The sequence below is a fragment of the Eutrigla gurnardus genome (genome assembly GCF_963514095.1).
Source record: "Eutrigla gurnardus genome assembly, chromosome: 14".
Taxonomy (NCBI): domain Eukaryota; kingdom Metazoa; phylum Chordata; class Actinopteri; order Perciformes; family Triglidae; genus Eutrigla; species Eutrigla gurnardus.
Genome location: NC_139937.1, coordinates 21,742,287 through 21,760,301, shown reverse-complemented (window position 1 = coordinate 21,760,301; position 18,015 = coordinate 21,742,287). Strand labels below are relative to the sequence as shown.

General features: G+C 43.7%; 1 protein-coding gene across 6 annotated transcripts in view; it reads right to left on the bottom strand.

The window, feature by feature from the left end:
* glcci1b (glucocorticoid induced 1b) overlaps positions 1 to 18,015 on the bottom strand; it is a 22,291-nt gene extending 4,276 nt beyond the window's left edge. The window contains exons 1-6 of one of the 6 annotated variants that reach the window (XM_084026181.1): positions 17,767 to 18,015; positions 17,204 to 17,589; positions 12,269 to 12,414; positions 5,311 to 5,400; positions 2,423 to 2,548; positions 1,105 to 1,242 (exon numbers count right to left, since the gene is read on the bottom strand). In XM_084026181.1, coding sequence (XP_083882307.1) covers positions 1,105 to 1,242; positions 2,423 to 2,548; positions 5,311 to 5,400; positions 12,269 to 12,414; positions 17,204 to 17,528 — 825 coding nt within the window. In that variant the 5' untranslated portion in view covers positions 17,529 to 17,589; positions 17,767 to 18,015. Of the gene's footprint in view, positions 1 to 1,104; positions 1,243 to 2,422; positions 2,549 to 5,310; positions 5,401 to 12,268; positions 12,418 to 17,203; positions 17,669 to 17,766 lie in introns of all 6 variants that reach the window. The other 5 variants (XM_084026177.1, XM_084026179.1, XM_084026178.1 and 2 more) reach the window with 5 other exon arrangements.

Genomic DNA, 18,015 nt, shown 5'->3' with positions numbered 1-18,015 from the left:
GTCCCTTCACCAGGTCTCTATAGGCCTTGGGGTCCCTTCACCGGGTCTCTATAGGCCTTGGGGTCCCTTCACCGGGTCTCTATAGGCCTTGGGGTCCCTTCACCAGGTCTCTATAGGCCTTGGGGGTCCTCAACTAAAAACCAGATGACTTGACAGCAGATGAACGCTGTGATGTGGAATTCTAACGGATTCTAACACGAAAGCGAGGAAAAAAAAAAAAAAAAAAAGAGTCTCGGTGCAAATCTGTGGCGGTGCGTGTATTTGTATGCACGTTGCTGATGCTAAGAGGGGGAAGTTTTACAGACCTGCCAAGGTTCACTAGCTCACATCACACAGGATTTACAGGCGTCCTCGCCTCGGAGCGATTTCATTCAGTGCGACTGTGATTCAGTGTGAGTGAGAGTATTATAACTGTCAGACTGTGTGATGCACTACACTGCATGTGACTTTACATGAAAGGTAATGTCATACATTTTAAGTATAACGCCAAAAGCATATTCATGCAGATAAACGTGGTTAAACTGGCACTGATTTTTTTTTCCTGCTCCACGTCTACAGTACGTTGCTTTGCTTCTGTGTAATTTTTATTTTTTCCCCCAAAAAATAAGGTCCCATGGGGAACACTGGAAAGGAGGCGGGACTTAGCCTCTCTATCCCCCACAAAGCACTATATTCACACCAGATACATAGAAACACATCCTAAATGAGTAATTAATGTTATATTATCCATTAACGTCCGAACAAGTTAACCTGATAAAGTACAGATTTGTGTTGCTGCTCTGCTTGTCATTAATGCACTCAGTCTGCAGCCAGTTTCCCACCGTCTTGTTGACAATTATATCGTTTTTCACCAACAAAGTGATATTTTAATTGTCAGAAATTCCTCATAATTACAAGGAAGGTGCCACGATGACATTTTTTCCTCCCCCGAGGCCGCTCGTTATTACAGGTCTGTATGACGTGACTGGAATCTGACATTTAACACCAACTGTCACAAGAGACGAAGACTTGACTTGCAAATGGACAAATTAGCTCGGCGTCGGGCAAGTTCAGATAAAGCACAAAGTGAACAAGCACTTTGAATAATGGAACACATCCCCCTACCTGTATGCCCTGCTCCCAGTCCTCTCTGATAAACACGTTCTCCAGCTCGTGGCTGATGCCCTCCACGCTGCTCGGCACCCTGCATATGAAGGATTTTGGCAAAGGGATTGTTGACAGGGCTGACTGAGTTCCCTTGTACTGGAAAGACGGGACAAAAAAATACATATATTAATTAGTGAAATGTGATTCGCTAGTCATGCAATGGAATACATAAAACTGCCTTCTTAACATCTGCTTTCTTAGCTACTCATTCACTTTCCAGAGATATTCACCAGGTGTTCAATTTAAAATACTGAAGAGGGATTAAATGTCGCGGAGGGAACACAAAAAAACACAGAGCCATGACTGCGATCTACCACATGTGCTGTTCCCACAGTGGCTGATGTGTACTGTTACTGGGCATCTGTTAATGAATGAACTGCGGGGGCATGCCCAGACACATTCCCTTCTCTTTTGACATGACTGGTCACAGGACTCATTAACTAGAGCTCCTCAGTCAAAGGCAGCGCAGCATCATAAACTTGCATTGAGATCAAATACGAGTCAGAAAGGCAAATGCAAAATGTGCTACAGATATAAACGAGCTACATAACTATTGCTCACTGATGACCTACAGCGTTGAACTGACTATATTCATATTCAACACCAATATCGTAGGCCTGTTCGATTAATCGATTTTAAATCGTAATCGCGATTATGTCGTTAGGACGATGTTAAAAACGTGAAAATCGTAAAATCGATGTTTCAAAAAGTTGATGTTCTGCACTTTATTCATTCATTTTTGTTTAATGGACACACCTTAAGATACACGTGAAAGTGAGGTTTTTCTCTTAATCTCAAAGGGATTGTTTTTTTTGTTTACAAGAGGTCTACAAGAAGATAACATGGAGCAAAGCCAGATGGCAAAAGTTCATTAATTGTTCTTTATATTAATCCCTTCAGGGATTTTTTTGTTTAATAAGAGCAAGGTTTGCACTCAAATCCCAATGGGGAAATTACTTGCAAAATGTTCAATAAAAAACAGCATATTTGAAATAATTTCTTTGCCTTTTGTCATTTCACAAATGAATCGAAAATCAGATTTTGAGAGAAGAAAATCGGGATTTTATTTTTGAGCAAAATCGAACAGCCCTACGTTATCGTCAACAGGTGTGATATGGGTTTGATCACCATCCGTTTCATAGGTATGCTCTTTGCTTTTGGCTGCTAAGCTACCGTATCGTGAAGTTAGAGTTAGTTAATGTTTTTCACCTGAGCGGAGCACAGAGCCGGTGACTCAGTTTGGGCCACGGCGTGATTATTGACGTGAATAACTCACCTGTGGTTGGCATGCGGCGCTGTGATGCGCCTGCTGCTGCAGCTGCAGCGAGATCTGCTCCCTGTCTTTGCTCTGTCGGCTGACCTGCTTGCTGCGCTGCAGCTGCAGTCTCAGTTTAGCAATCTGCTGGAAGAAAAGCAACATCACGTCAGCAATCAGGTCGTGAAGGCCGTATTTCTGTCCATATGTCAACAGTTTTATTGATGTTCCTCCTTTTTCCAGCAGCTGAGAGAAGAAAAGATAACCTACACTAACGGAACCAAATTAATATTTGCATCTAAATTTCAGTTTGACTGAGGTTACTGTGGTGCGTATAATTATTCAGCCGCGTCTGTCTGACGATGAAACGAGTTAGGTCAGTGGGTGTTTCTGCATCTGGCCCAGGATCAACCTTAAAAAACAGGATACCCTTTGTGAGCCGAACACACTCAGCTGTGCTATGCAGACAAAGGTGTGGTCTTTAATGCTGATCTTGTAATCCTGGCAACATAGTCAACAAAGAGAGTTGCTCTTTTTTCATAGATGTCCTCCCACACATGTAAACGCAGAGGTTAGCGAGCCTGAACACAGTTCACAGCATTCATCGAGTGACCGCAGCGGGTCGATAATGACAAGTCCAGGCAATCCTCGGGAGGTGGAGGAAGACAGGTTTTCCTGGCTGTGCCGTGTTATTGATTGTACAGGCCGAGGCCCTGGGATCGTCTGCAGCGAGCCGAGCAATGATTTGTTTCTAGTTGTTGTGTATAACTTAATTTACACTTCAATGTGATTAATTTAATCTGATCCAGATGGAAGACTTCATGCGATCACACGACTGTGAGTTCATAGCAAGAACATTAAGACTAACACTTGAATTCAATCCTGATTAACAAATTATTCAAGTTGGAAATCTTAACTGATGTACACCGTATCATTTGTATAGAACAAATTGGTCACAGGTCATTGGAAACCAAAAAGTTTACTTGCGTGAATTTCATCACGCAACTCATATGAGTCAGTGGTGTGTTTGGCCACCGCCTGCCTGTACACACACCGTCTGGGCATGCTCCTAATGAGTCAGAGGATGGTGTCCTGGGGGATCTCCTCCCAGACCTGGATCAGGGCATCAGTGAGCTCCTGGACTCTGGTGGTACTTGGCAGCGTCAGACATAACGCCCCACAGGTGCTCAATTGGATTTAGGTCAGAGGAACTTGAGGGCCGGTCAATGGCATCAATACCTTCAACACATGATGCCGGGCTAGTCCTGCACCAGGAGGAACCCAGGGGGCAAGTGCACCAGGAGGAACCCAGGGCCCACTGCACCAGGAGGAACCCAGGGCCCAGTGCCCCAGGAGGAACCCAGGGCCCAGTGCACCACGAGGAACCCAGGGCCCAGTGCACCACGAGGAACCCAGGGCCCAGTGCACCAGGAGGAACCCAGGGTCCAGTGCACCAGGAGGAACCCAGGGTCCAGTGCACCAGGAGGAACCCAGGGTCCAGTGCACCAGGAGGAACCCAGGGTCCAGTGCACCAGGAGGAACCAAGGGCCCTCTGCACCAGGAGGAACCAAGGGCCCACTGCACCAGGAGGAACCCAGGGCCCACTGCACCAGGAGGAACCCAGGGCCAAGTGCACCAGGAGGAACCCAGGGCCCACTGCACCAGGAGGAACCAAGGGCCCACTGCACCAGGAGGAACCCAGGGCCCACTGCACCGGGAGGAACCCAGGGCCCACTGCACCGGGAGGAACCCAGGGCCCAGTGCACCAGGAGGAACCTAGGGCCCAGTGCCCCAGGAGGAACCCAGGGCCCACTGCACCAGGAGGAACCCACTGCACCAGGAGGAACCCAGGACCCACTGCACCAGGAGGAACCCAGGGCCCAGTGCCCCAGGAGGAACCTAGGGCCCAGTGCCCCAGGAGGAACCCAGGGCCCAGTGCACCAGGAGGAACCCACTGCACCAGGAGGAACCCAGGGCCCACTGCACCGGGAGGAACCCAGGGCCCAGTGCACCAGGAGGAACCCAGGGAATATATATTGCCTCATTCACCTACTTATCTTTAATGCAATTGACCTCATTAAGGACTTGAATAACACCATCTTTGGTATTTTGTTTACAAGGTATTTATGGAATGAAGTTCTTACTGGTCGTTACATCTGGTTGAAATAGATTCTTGAAAGTGAACTTGTTTCATAAAAAGACTGAATGATATTTTTTAATGGTCTATTCTAACAAAAACCAGAGACATCTGTGCACCATTAATATTTTAGAACCAACTGTTGATGATGCAGATATCAGATCTCGTGCCCAAAAACAGGAAAATATGAACGTCTATTGTGTTGAATCTGCAAGGCTTTTAAGCAACACGAGTTCCCCCTGAATAAGTTCACTTAGTGCGAGCTAAAAAAAGAAAAGGAAAACAAGGGAACAATAAGGCTGTATCACCCTGAAGAGGAGCTCCTGCACCACTTCACAAAAACAACAGGCCGTAATGAGAAACGGGGATACAGTTGAGTGGGAAACAGAGGGGAGAAGGAGGTTAAATTTAGACTGCGGTCTGGAGAGTCGGAGACCAAATAGCTCCATGTGGTCGGCTGGTTGGCCACCAAACCCCAGCAGATAGACAGGACTGGAAACCAGTCTTGAGGAGCATAATATTTAGGCTGACCTCAGACCCTAACAAATAAAACACAGTCTGAATAAATGGAACAAGCATTTCACAAATGACAAAAACGTGCACTTTGAAATGTCTGTATGGATGTTTTTTTTTTTTTAATCAGTCTGGTTCAGCTTAGTGCCAAACAAATTGTCCGACACGACTCAATTGGCATTAATCCACCATCTGTGGTGCTCGTTGTCAGCAGCAGCTGCGACTTAGGCTGAAGCGAGGTTAAGACAGGTGAATCTACCTCTTTGAGATGGTCCGCGCTGCCCCAGGAGGCCGACCGCTGATGAGGACTTCCCTGTTCTGTTCCCTCGTCGATCCAGAGGCCCGGAGTCTGAAACGCATAAATACATGCCGGTACATGAAGTGCATAAACACACGCCGACACAGACACACCTCATGCTGCCAAAAGGTACCCTGTGTTTCATAAAATAGCATATTTTATGCTGAGCATAAACACGAGTTTCAATAGTGTGTGTGGATGCAATGATATCTAAAAAGGAGAATACATTACATTTCCCTCAAAGCCTATGACTAACTACCACGCAGTTTGAAAGATTTGTTTACTTGGCAGGGTGGCCTAATGTTTACAGAGATCAAATAACGTGGAGGTCACGGGTCCTTGAATATATATGCCCATCAACGTATCTTATAAAACATCCTTTTTTCAGATTTTCTTGCAGAATAGAAATACAGCTATTATAAACAAAATGTTCACACATATTTCAAGCCACATATCCTCAGATATACAAGAATTTAAAGTGTGTGCAGACCTTCTACGAAAAAGTTACGAAACGTCCATGAATGAATGCATGAGAGCATCGACTAAATACCCTAAAAGTAAGATGTTTGGACAAACAGCTGAGAAAGAGGTGGGTGAAAGCGGTAATGAGCGCCTTGTGCTCGAAAGCTGAAAATCTGGAATCAATGAAAACGAGGGAAACAGTCATAAGATACCGTCCCAGAGGAAAGACACTCCATTCAACAGGAAAAACAAAAGTCATAGCATGTTTGATTGCTCCCTTTAGTCAGCCAGGTTAAGATAAATACATCTGTGGAAGGGGGATTAGAAACCTTTTTCATTTTTTTGTGTTGTCTATGGCCTTAACGCGACGAGTACATTCAGAGATCCACCAGCCACTTAACAAGCTTTAGTGTAGAAATAATTACAGGGCTCCCAGTTAATACATGGTTGACCTTGTCAGCCACAGCTGACGTTTAGAAGGACTTCACTAGCAGCTGGTGCTAGTTTCCCCACCTTGAAGTGTCTTATCTTTTCACATTCAGTCTACAAATAAGCACAGAAGTGTTTAAACGATATAGACCACTGTGATTTGGCAGTACAATGCCACACTTATTCCAGGCTCGACGAGTCCACAGAGACGTTTTGTGTCATTAGTACACCGATAAGAAAACGTCTCGTATACAAAGTATTTCCCCTACCAGAGAGCATAGAGGCACTTCTGTCTTCCTGAACACGTCTTCTTAGACCTCGGCTGCATAAACAAGGATTTCGGTTAAGTTATGGAAATATATGCAAAAGCAGAAACAGACTGAGGATGTTTCATAGGGGCCGTCTGAAACCACATACCCCCCCCCCCTGATTATGCATATCAACAGTGCCTCTGGTCCTCAAACAAAATCCTCAAAAACATCGGGACGTTTCATGGTCAGCACAGTAGTGCGAAACATCTTAAATGTCAGTGTCTTCACACAAGACAGAAAAACCTCTATGGCTCTCTCTCTCTCTGCCGCTAACGCACAAGCTCGTGCCCTCTGATATGGAATATCACACTGTGAATAATGAGGAACACCCGCAAAACCTTTGCCTTTTCCACACTGGATCCATGCCGCCGACTTCCCCTTCAGAAAAAGGACCGGCGGATTAAATGGGCGCTTGTGCTCTCATAAAAAAAAAAATAAAAAAAGGGACCACTGTGCTTGGCCACGCCGGACGGCAGATGTGTAGCTAGCCCTTTTAGCATTAACATTTTGCTCATGGCCCATGGAAGGGGGCTGGTGGCGTTTGATACCTCTGCCAGACATTCAGGGGACTAATCCGTTCATACAGAATGCAGATTGCTGTGAAAGGGCAGACTGGCTTCACGGACTTGTGGACTGAGCCATTGAGGAAAAATTAAGTTCTCACAGATGTTCTATGACGTCAAATAGGAGAATGTTACTCGCTACTTGAATGCACTGCTTTTCTTTTGGCAGTCGGCTTGAACACCGGTTAAAATGAAAAGCACAATCCTGAGAGTTAAAAAGAAATATGGAGGGCATCGTGGTGAGAAAGTGGATATTTTAATTATATACCCGTTCAGTTATTTACAAGTGGTATTCTTCTTCTTCATCTCCAAGTGTTGCTCCATTGTCTTTTTCACGAACGTTGAGAGTCGAGCCTGCAGCTCGTACCCTCGTTCGTCGGCATTTAAACAAATATCAGCTTGTGGGTTGTTGAATCCCCAAACACTCAGATTTCAGACACAAAGGGGGATGCTTTTGTTTTAAATATCAATAACACTCATAACTTTAGAGATGCCAACATGTTACAGGTGTCAATCTTTTTTATTTATAGTCGATATCTTTGTTAGCGATTAAACTCTAAATTCCCCCCCCAGGTATGAACATAAAAGACAAGACGGTTTAAAAAAAACAACATACTGCAGGCTATCTTCCCCAATTTACAACGGTTTTCCCCAAACAAATTGTGTGTTTATGAGCACACCCACCTTTATTTACCTCAGAGGCCCGTTTTATCACGTTAGCCCTTGAACTTCCGGCCCGAGTTGTACACTTTGTAGACTTGTGTACCAGGTGTTGTGGCTGATAATGAACTGCCGTGGAGATAACGCTGTTACCGTAGCCCTGCAGCTTGCTTCCCATTATGAATCCCACCCAAACGGGGGTTACATCAGGCAGGCAACATCCTCAAGAATCCAGCTCTGTTCCAAAGCAGGAAATAATGCCTGGGCTTCAATAGAATTTGCGGAGTCTTTTTTGTGCGTGTTTGTTTTAGATTACATGTCGAGACATGCCACTGCTATCATTTGATCCGGGATGAGGACAACATGCATTCTGATTGGTTGACTTGGCTTTGTGTATCTTTTTGTGCATGTCTGAAACTCACCGAGCATTATAAAAACATTATAAAATGTCTCTGAGATGGTAGTTTTTTGTTTTTTTGTGCTTGCTTCATTCATTTAAAGTCACATAAACACACATAAATCCACAAAATAGATCAGAAAAAAAAACTTTTAACCCTTTAATATCACATATTTAACAATATATGCCAATTATTTTTACAAAATATTATATTTTTAAAACAAAATCCAATATCTTTTTGCTCCTGGAAAACAAAATCAGGCTGTACCAACCAATAAAATCAATCAATGAATCGTCTGAATCGCAACCTCCTCCCTGCACAGAGCTAGAGGAGGTGGAGAGCTAATTTTTTGAACAATCAAATTCCTTGGAACGTTACGTCCCGCCTGTCTGTCCTGTTTCACTTGGAAATACGGAAGTTAGATTCCCTTGAAATGCGATTAAGATTAATCGTGTACACCATCTTAAGACAGAACAAGAACAAAAGATTAATATGTCCTTTAGCATTTTTTGGGCAACTTGTTTTTTTAATCGGCAGCTATCGGAAAAAGTTTAGAGCATCGGTTCCAAATGTTTTGACGCATATTCTCATTTCATATCAAGTTCCCTTTTAGCATTTGTTTTATTATCCTAAATGCTGCCGAATGGGTGCTTTTTGCTTTCCGCTTTGACGACCAAAGCCTCCGCGGTCACATGCTACTTTGCAGAGCTAACGCTAGTCAGTTTATAATTGTAGCATCTGTCGTCAAAGAAAACAACGGTGTGGGCGGGCGAGCGGGTAATGTAATCAGGTGTAGGCTCAACCGCCTTCTAACGTGGGTAACACAGTCTACCGCGGCGAAGCCCATAATGAGACGGTTTAAGCAGCTTCACAGTGGTGGCATGCAAAGCAGCAGGCTGGTTCGTTTATCTTTCCGTTATGTTTTATAGATTACAAATGCAGACTGCTGATTAGTTCAGGGTTCCTCCACCTTTTTAAAAAGACAAATTCAAGCACATTTAAAGGTGCATTTCCATGCTTTTCCAGCACCTTCCAGCTGTGGTAAACTACATATGTGTATCCAATACAATCCTCAGTATTCAGTCTACTTATTATGTCACTTGTTCATCACATTAAATGAGATGTTATTGTCCTCTAAACAACCAACATGATGTTTGGAGACAGCTTTTTACAGAAGGACCACAAATGAAAGGAAAACTAATTCCACTAACAGATCCACAGAAATATAATCACCAACTATTTCATCATCTGTTCATCATCAAAAGTCATTTTTCATGCAGAAATGTCAGAAAATGCTGTTTTCAGTCTCTCAAGTGTGTTCTGTTATATAATATACGTCATCACATAGAACATACATTTCAGACCTTGAAAACTCCACACTAAAATTCAAGTGATTTCAAGGATTTCCAGCACCCGTACCAGCCCCGTTAGTTAGACGTACATGCACGTCGGCGGTCAGCCGGCTGCAGTCGTTGTGTTCGAGTTGCGACTTTTAAACTGAAGACGTGGAGCGACGCAAAGCGGTTTGATCAGCCCCCAGCTCTTTGAGGTCAGCTTGGTGTGTCAGGGCCCTAATCTTCATACAGACAGTCCCTCTCTGTGTTCTGTAACCACGGGGCCTACGACACACAGATCCCGGAACAGCGATTAGCATATGTATGGACCCTCTGCTCCTCAACTCCCACACAAAAGGCAGGCGGGCCGCGTAGCCACGAGGGCCAGGTGGTAAGCAGTGGGATTTCTCCCTCGACTCAGCCACAGCCTGGGGGACAGGTGCAAACAACTTCACCCCCCCATAGGAGGCTGCATAACAGCTCAAAGGAGGGGCCGTCTTGAACTTGTGCAATGCACAACAAAAGAGGCCAGGGTTCTTTTGTCTGCTGTTATTGTCTTATAGAAAGAGCCGGGCCCAGGCGTAGCTTTCTAACAGGAAATGGTCTCTCTCACTATCCTTGGGGGGAGTTTGTGCATTCAATCGTTTAAAGGATTGTCAAGTGTGTCACACTCTCTCTCTCCCCCACATTACAACATAGCCGAATGTTTTCCATCCAGCTTTGACGGATATAAATCTCTTCCAACTGGATTTTTCATTTTGGTCAGCCTTCAATCACGTCTCAGCTCATCATGGCTGTGAAATACAGTTGAGGCCATGTCACTATATAGCACAATGTGCTTAAAAAAACAGATCCTGTTGTGTATACGTGCCCAGAAGTTTTTTTCAAGACCTGATAATTATCATATTGATTTTCCATACTTGTCGAGTCTTTCCAGAGCTGCAAAGGAACCCTGTAATAAGAGGTATTTACTCCGCATACAGGCCACTTCAAGAGATCTCGTAGGCCCTCTCACCACTTCCTCAGCCTACACACAAAAGACGCGAGGCAAATGAGGGGTTCAAGGGACGAACCCCATGTAAATTAGGCTTGGCGGTCTTCATTCAGGACACATGAAAGGCTTCCGTCAGCAAAGAGGGAGCAGCCCTCGTCATCATCATGCATAGTCAATATTCTTTCATAACACCCCAAACCAACGGCATCCAAAATAAATAGATAAAAATGAAGCTCTTAGAGGGAAAAAAAACTGCATTTAACCATCAGTCACAAGGCAAGATTAGTGGGTGATCATGTGTGGGCTGCTATCCAGGAACATTGCGGTAAGGCTCAATATGAAATCCATGCAAAAAAAAAAGGTTTTATGAAGTGTTATAAATGTAAGGAAATGTAGTTCAGCAAAAGATTACCATAACAAAATGTTTGGCCACAGCCTGTGCATTTTTGTCTTTTTTTCTCTTCTTGCTACTACGGAAGAAACCAAGAATTATTTGGAAGTCCTAACTACCATAATTCGCTGTGAGAATTCCAACTTTTTTCCTCTGCATTCTCCCGTGATGAATGTGAACGATTACGCCATTTGACTCTTACTTGTCCAAACTTGATTTTCTTCATTTCACCCTGAAGTTGTGACATGCTTCGCTGACTAATAACCTCAAACCAATTCATTCAAAAGATGTAATTACACAGACAATGCATCACGTCGTATCAAGAATACGATATATTTTGCCTCTGTTTTTGTCTTTTTCTGCAGCTAATGGATGGATAGCAGTATTTAGACCTGTCCATTATGCAATTAAAAGTGGGTTCTATGACATAAAAGCTACAAGATCATAAAAGTGAAATTGGGAGTCCCATATTTATATGTTAAGTACCACTAAGCTATCGTTTCAAAGGATTTTTCAGTGGGAAAACACAAGGAAAGATACTTCCAGAACCAGCTCTTCCTCCTTTGGGACTATTATCATGCAGGGTTTTCCCTTCCATAATACGACTTAAGCACAGTGCCTAAGCATTTTGCACCACGCCTAATCTGTATGAACGTCAAAAACAATGTGGGGAGCATCTGGAGCCGAGGGGACGTGAAAAAGGGAAAGGGGGGATTGCTGTATTTTCTAAAAGTTCAATATTATACTGACAACACCAGTTAAAAGCAGTACATACAGTCAACTCAGGGATGTGCAACTTTTTAACAATATATACTCAATAATATGCTTTTTCTTTGTAATTTTATGTCAGAATCCACTATCTTTTTCTTCCAGCAAAACAAAATTTGATGCGTGCTTACATCAGCTAGTACCAACCACGTCAACCAGTGATATCATAACATCATTCCATCAACAAGCCTGCAACTCTGGCTCAGTACAGATCTAGGGAAGGTGGTGAGCTCATCTTTTTAACGACCAAAAACGTTACGTACCGCCTGCCGATCCCGTTTCTCTCGGAAATATATATATATATGAAATATAGACACTCTTAAATGTTGTTTAAGCTCAAACATAAGTTATATACACCCCGTGTTAAAAGTGTTAATTTTTCTATATACTATGAATCCATAACATGCAAGGGTTTTCATGGAAGCCCATCTGCCATACTCACAGCTGTCACCGTCACCATTTAATTGGCCCCAACAGTGGAAAATAGATAAATAACACAACAACAGTAGTTAGAAACATACTCATTGTATTGTGTTTTGAACACATTCAGGCTTACAGCCATAATGGGGGAGGGAGGGGAGGGGTGGGGTGTTTCTGAATGGTATGTACCTGTGTGGCTTTGTCTTTCATACAGGAAGGGTACGGTCCATGGGAGTCCCGAGGCCACTGGCCGGTGAGGTATGGTCCCGTGATGGCGTCCAGGGATGACGTCCGCCGAATGGCACTGGAACTCCGAACCTGCAACTTGGACCGTTCTGCTGTGGATTGAGAAAGAAAAATCAAAAAATCAGCACGTCAGCACCAAGAGAGCAACAGTCCCAAACACCCAGAGGCATCTTTGAGTCCGATGTGCCAACTTTACTGATTGTGCCAATAAGAACAAGTTCAACACACACACGATACTAAATTCCTCAGTGCAAGTGTGTAGCCGAGGACTGGTTTGTTGTATTATTTTGAGTGGCACATGACTAATAATGGTTAACGTTTTTGGCAAATAATCATGTAAAAACAAGCTGGAACTGTGTAATTACAGTCTTGATTTTCCTGGTGTTGTAGAGGGAGCACAGAAGGGATTGTGGGTAGACTGTTACGTGACAAGAATGGAAAAATATATTTCAGTCAATCACATATCCCTGGCTCAAAAAGGTGAAGACAATATACCCAAATAGGAAATATTATAATCACCTTTTAGCAATTAACGGTGTTTTAGTGAATCAGACCTTGCCTTCAAATCTGGTCTTGTTCTCAAAGTGAGCGAAAATTGTTGCTAATCTTATAAGTATTAGTGGCAGGGCAAACAAACAGGCTTGAGAGGCCTGAAGCAAATGTAAATGACTGAGCAGGAGTATCTGATGTTATGAGAGCAGTATGCTATGAGCCAGAACGGTTAAGCACACACACACCACCCACATAAGAACTCATAAACAACCACACCACAATGCACATCAATACTGCCTGCATCCACTCAACATTCCTGCAGTGACACGCAGTTTTTTAAAAAAAAAGAGAGAGAAAGAGAAAAACAAAAACATGCAAACTCCAAGACATCAGCTTGAGAATGACATACGTCTGCAGTGAGAGCTGGATTAAATGTTTTAGCCTATTAACTGCACTTTAAAAGCTAAATTAAATGTCCGTATAAAAGGAATTAACACGACGAGCAGGAAGCGTCGACCCTGTTCCTCGTCTGAGTAGGTTTATCCAGAGGCCTTTCGAACATGAACTCTCAAACCAACACACGGACTAAAACCATCTACATGAGGCACCCCTCTCCGAGCAGAACTACATAGCTGCTCATTGTTGTTCTTTGTTCATAGAATACACAGGCCTACCCACCCAAAGGTATTGCCTAAGTAAGCTTACTGGGCTACAGTAAAATTCCCTGAAGCATTGTAGACAAAGGAAGCAGGCTAAATTTCCATCAATATTGATATAGGCCTAGCCAGTGCTCTCAGAACCGGGATTGCGGTTATTTTCCATCGTCTCCCCACTTGCCAGACTAGAATAATCTCCTGATGAGAAAAAAGAAACAGTGTGAAAGAAGCCAAGACATCAAAGCCGTCCATCTGTTAGTTTCAGGGATAAGTGACTGGTGTGATATTTATTAAATAAACAAATAAATACAATTAAAAACAAGGGGAATATTTTAAGGTTGATTTTTTATTTTTTATAATTTTCCTTCACAGGGGCATTCGGCTGTGAAATAGTCTTTGCATTTCCAGGGGCATAAATGATTATATAATATTAACTGTGGAGCAGAGGCAAATGTGAAAACAAACATGTGGTCAGGATCAGTAAACCATGGCAGAAATGTTTCCTGTGGGTTTTCACAAGGCTTAACGACACTGGTTGAAAAAAAAGGGGGAGGAGGAGGGGGGATCCCGATGATTTAGCTTCTTGTGATCACAGACTTTTGAAATAAATGGTGCTAGAATTTAGTCTTTTTTTTGTAATTAAAGTTTGGGCTAAACGCAAAACCTGCCAAGGGCTTTGGTGTCACTTAGGATGCATTTAACTCAATTCAACTTTATTGTAATTGCTCAAATTACTTGAATGCTGAATAATGAAATATGGGATGTGCTACACTCAAGACTCGTCACTGTTAAGAAGAACTCGGGAAATAACTTGATTGAATTAACAAATACTACTTATCATTTGTCCAAAAATTCCATTTGTTATATCATTCACTGTATTCTACTACAGTGTATTAGAATAGTAGTTTATTATGTATTTACTACTGATACAAGGGGTATGATATGATACTGTGTGTCATGTACTATGTTGTATAAATAAAAAAAACACCAGCATGGTGGAATCTCTTTAACCACCCTACAGTTCATAGTTCAATAATGTCTTACATGAGTTGTTAAAGCTAAAAGAGTGCGTTGCTCTGTAAGCGGTAATTAGAGCAGCGGCTGCCTTTCATCCAATATATTTGATGACAGTTGAGGGTTAAGAATTTTAACATCTGTCCTTCAGCTGGTCAGGAAATGGATTTTCATTTTTATAGCATCTTTAGCATCCAGTCATTGAGCAGCAAGCTAGCTTTGACTGGTGCGAGCGGACCAGGAATGGTACGCTAACAACTTTTTTTTTTTTTTTTTCTTCAAGAAAATGAGACGAATGAGCAAATTTGACATCAGAGTCGAGGGTCAACCGGAAGCCTTGCAGTCAGCTATGCAGCGGGCTTGCCAAAACTACCAGGAAACGCGATTCGACCTATTTGGACAACATCTCATTTTCACATTTGGTCCGACTCTGCAGTTTGAATGGGTGACAATGAAGCAGGGCTGTTTTCAGCACAGCTGGCACTTTGACAGAGAGCAGAGCTATCATTGTTGGGACAGTGTGTGGCAAGGGAATGATGTCATGCTGGTGAACCCCAAAAAGGTAATGATGGGGGGGAAATATAATCATCATGCTAGTATGTGAAGACCACAGCAGACACTCTGACTCGGACTGAACTTCTCACCAAATGGTGAGTATGCCAAGGAGTGGGTTCAAAGTACTACAATGAGGCCATTTACCATATACAATAATGACAAATTGCAGAAGTGCAAAGTAGGGTTGGGATGATTTGGGATTTTACTAATCAAAATCATGAATTTGTATTAGGATAATTGTAAATATTGCCATGAGTGACTAGTTCGCTTTGATGGTAGATAAATGAAATATCCTTTATTATTCACAGAGACTTTATTATTTCATCTTATTTATGATTCTTTTTTACTTAAAAAGGATGTTCATTAAAAGGAGGTGTCTCTTATTATCTGTGAATAAACATATTTGTTTCTTCACTAAATGTAGAGAGATTCCAGTATGTTTAGTGCCATTTTAGGAGATCTAAGCACATTTTGATGGTTATCGGGATAATATTGTGATTATTTTGGCTAGGATAATCGCGATACCAGATGTTCACATCACCCCATGCATGCAAAGCTGCTACAGTCACATCTGTATCACTGCTGTGATGAAAGACTCAAATGACCAAATCATGCGTGTTTTCCCCTGCTTACTCGATGTGATCATAATCATCATCCGAGGCCTGGTCCTGCGTGTTTGGACTGTGAGGCCACAGCGATGAAGGAGGGTCAAGTCTTCATCGCCACCGTCTAACATGGGACGTTGTCCCTGGGTGAGAGGTCGTCTCTCTCTCTCTCTCTCTCAGAGGACTGAGGTATGCGTGGCATGCCTCTGCGGTGGGAAATCAACACCGAATGCCAAACACGGGGTGAAATCCGCCGTGCCCGGCGAGTCTGCCTATTCAGTTGTTATGGAAGAGACTTCGTTTCCTGCCTTGCATGGTACGCTGATCAAGGTTGGAGGTCACCTCATTCAAAGAACTGAGGAATGTGAAGCACGTCACACACACACACAGACACACACACACTGTTTGGATAAAAAAAAAAAAAAGTATAAGAAGGAGGCGCTATTAAAAACAGGACTAATGAAGGTAGCATTGATCCAGCTGGTGTGCTGTGTTTTCCGTGTGGCACGTTGCGATATGTGACCTAATCTCATTAAGTAGCAGAACGCTCTGTGGTGAGAATACCTGGTACTTTTCATGGGAACAGATGCAGAGTCAGAAATACCCAAGAGGGAGTCTCATTTTGTCTCCACATACTGGAAAACTAAGCTGTATTCAGACACTTCCATGTCACAGCGTGCCTGGACACCATGTGGGTTTTATGTACGTTTTGTTGTACGTTTAAAAACACAGGGTTTACAGAGGAAAATAATATGTTTTCTTCCAGAGAAGAAAAAGGCAGTTCTGGCCCACAAAACAATAAAAAAAGATACTGCTACCGGTCTGGAAAACCAGTCACAGCGTCGATATTTGGAAGGAAAGGCTGTCACATAAATTAGATTTAGTGAAACCCTGCTGAAGTGCGGATTCTGCCTGGACTTCCATGCCCTCCTTCAGAGCGTCTCCCATTTCACTCCCGTGGAGCAGTCAAGCCTGACACGAAGCAACAGAGCTCCAGTCTTTGTTGTCCCATGTGCAAAGCAACGCGGCGTGGACGTCTGAATGTGCCATGTGTACGCCACGCTGGATATGTGGATGTGAGGTCAGAATGAGCAACACCTGACTATTCGCTCAGCACCGGGACTGACGTGGCCCCTTTTTTTTTTTTTTACAACCGAAAGCATGTCTTTCTGCCAATTCTCTCCTCCTCCTCCTCCCCCTCTCTCCTGTCAAAAGTCCATAGGAAATAAGGGAGCCAATAGTGCACTCTATTCTCTTTATGAGTGCTTGAATGTGTAAGTGGATGATAGGCTAAATAGTTAATGCAGCAACCCTTCTGCAGATCAAGTGCCAACCTTGCTCCGGACTTTAAAAAGTTTCCACCTCAATTATAATAGGTGAACCCTTTCTGTTTTGCACTATTATAATAGTGTAGTGGTATAACTGTATAGTAGTCAGCATATCAAAATGAAAGTTACCGTGACAAGTTATCAGTGAGCCACAGCACGTGGTGACATGGCACATTCTTGGCCTCTGTAAAAGGCAAACAGTTGAAAGACATGTTTTTTATTCGTTACCTCTGGAAACTGGAGAGTCTGGTTGACAGGAGGAGTCCTTGTTTTCGGGGGACAGTCTTTGCTTAGCGTTCGCACTTCCTGAAGTGAGCGACGGGCTGGAGGGGGGGGGACTCGAGCCTCGGCTGCTCGTGGTGGCCCCGCCGAAGAGGGTCTGCGACCGGGTCGGGCTGCTCGGACCTCCTCCACCCCCGCGCAGGAGCTGGTAGGGCACGGTGGCCCGGATGGGGTGAAGACGGCAACCGCTGCTGTTGCTGAAGGAGCCGGGGGAGCCCGCGTTGCTGCGTCTCACCCTCGGCTGCTGGAGAGAGTTGCTGGGGGCTGACATCCTCCGAGGAGCCTGGCTGCGGAGACCTAGTTGAGAAACGACGTGCTGCCAAAAGTTGCTGCTTCTCTCGAGGAGGTGGTGGAGGAGAAAGAGGAGGTGGTGGTGAAGGAGGTGGAGGGGAACGGTAAGATAAACATTAGCTTGTTAGCAAAAAAAAAAAAAAAAAAAAAATGTTAGCTTCCTTTTTAAATGTTCAGCTTCGAGGGACGAAAACAGCCATTATTCGGTGATAACTTACCTGTAAGACACTAACACATGTCGACGTAAACTCCAAACGTCATACAAGTTACTTTAAAAGTACTTTGTGCGACTTCTCGACTCGCTTAATTCGTGTTTTCCAGCTCTCGGTCCGTCTTCCCCATCGTGTCCACTCACTCTAAATGACAGTTGTTTCGACCAGACTACTGGCTGATGCGCGTGGGCGGGCCACGCGCTGCGTTTCCGGGCTCCTGATTGGACGCTGGGGAGCCAGTACAGTAATGACGCC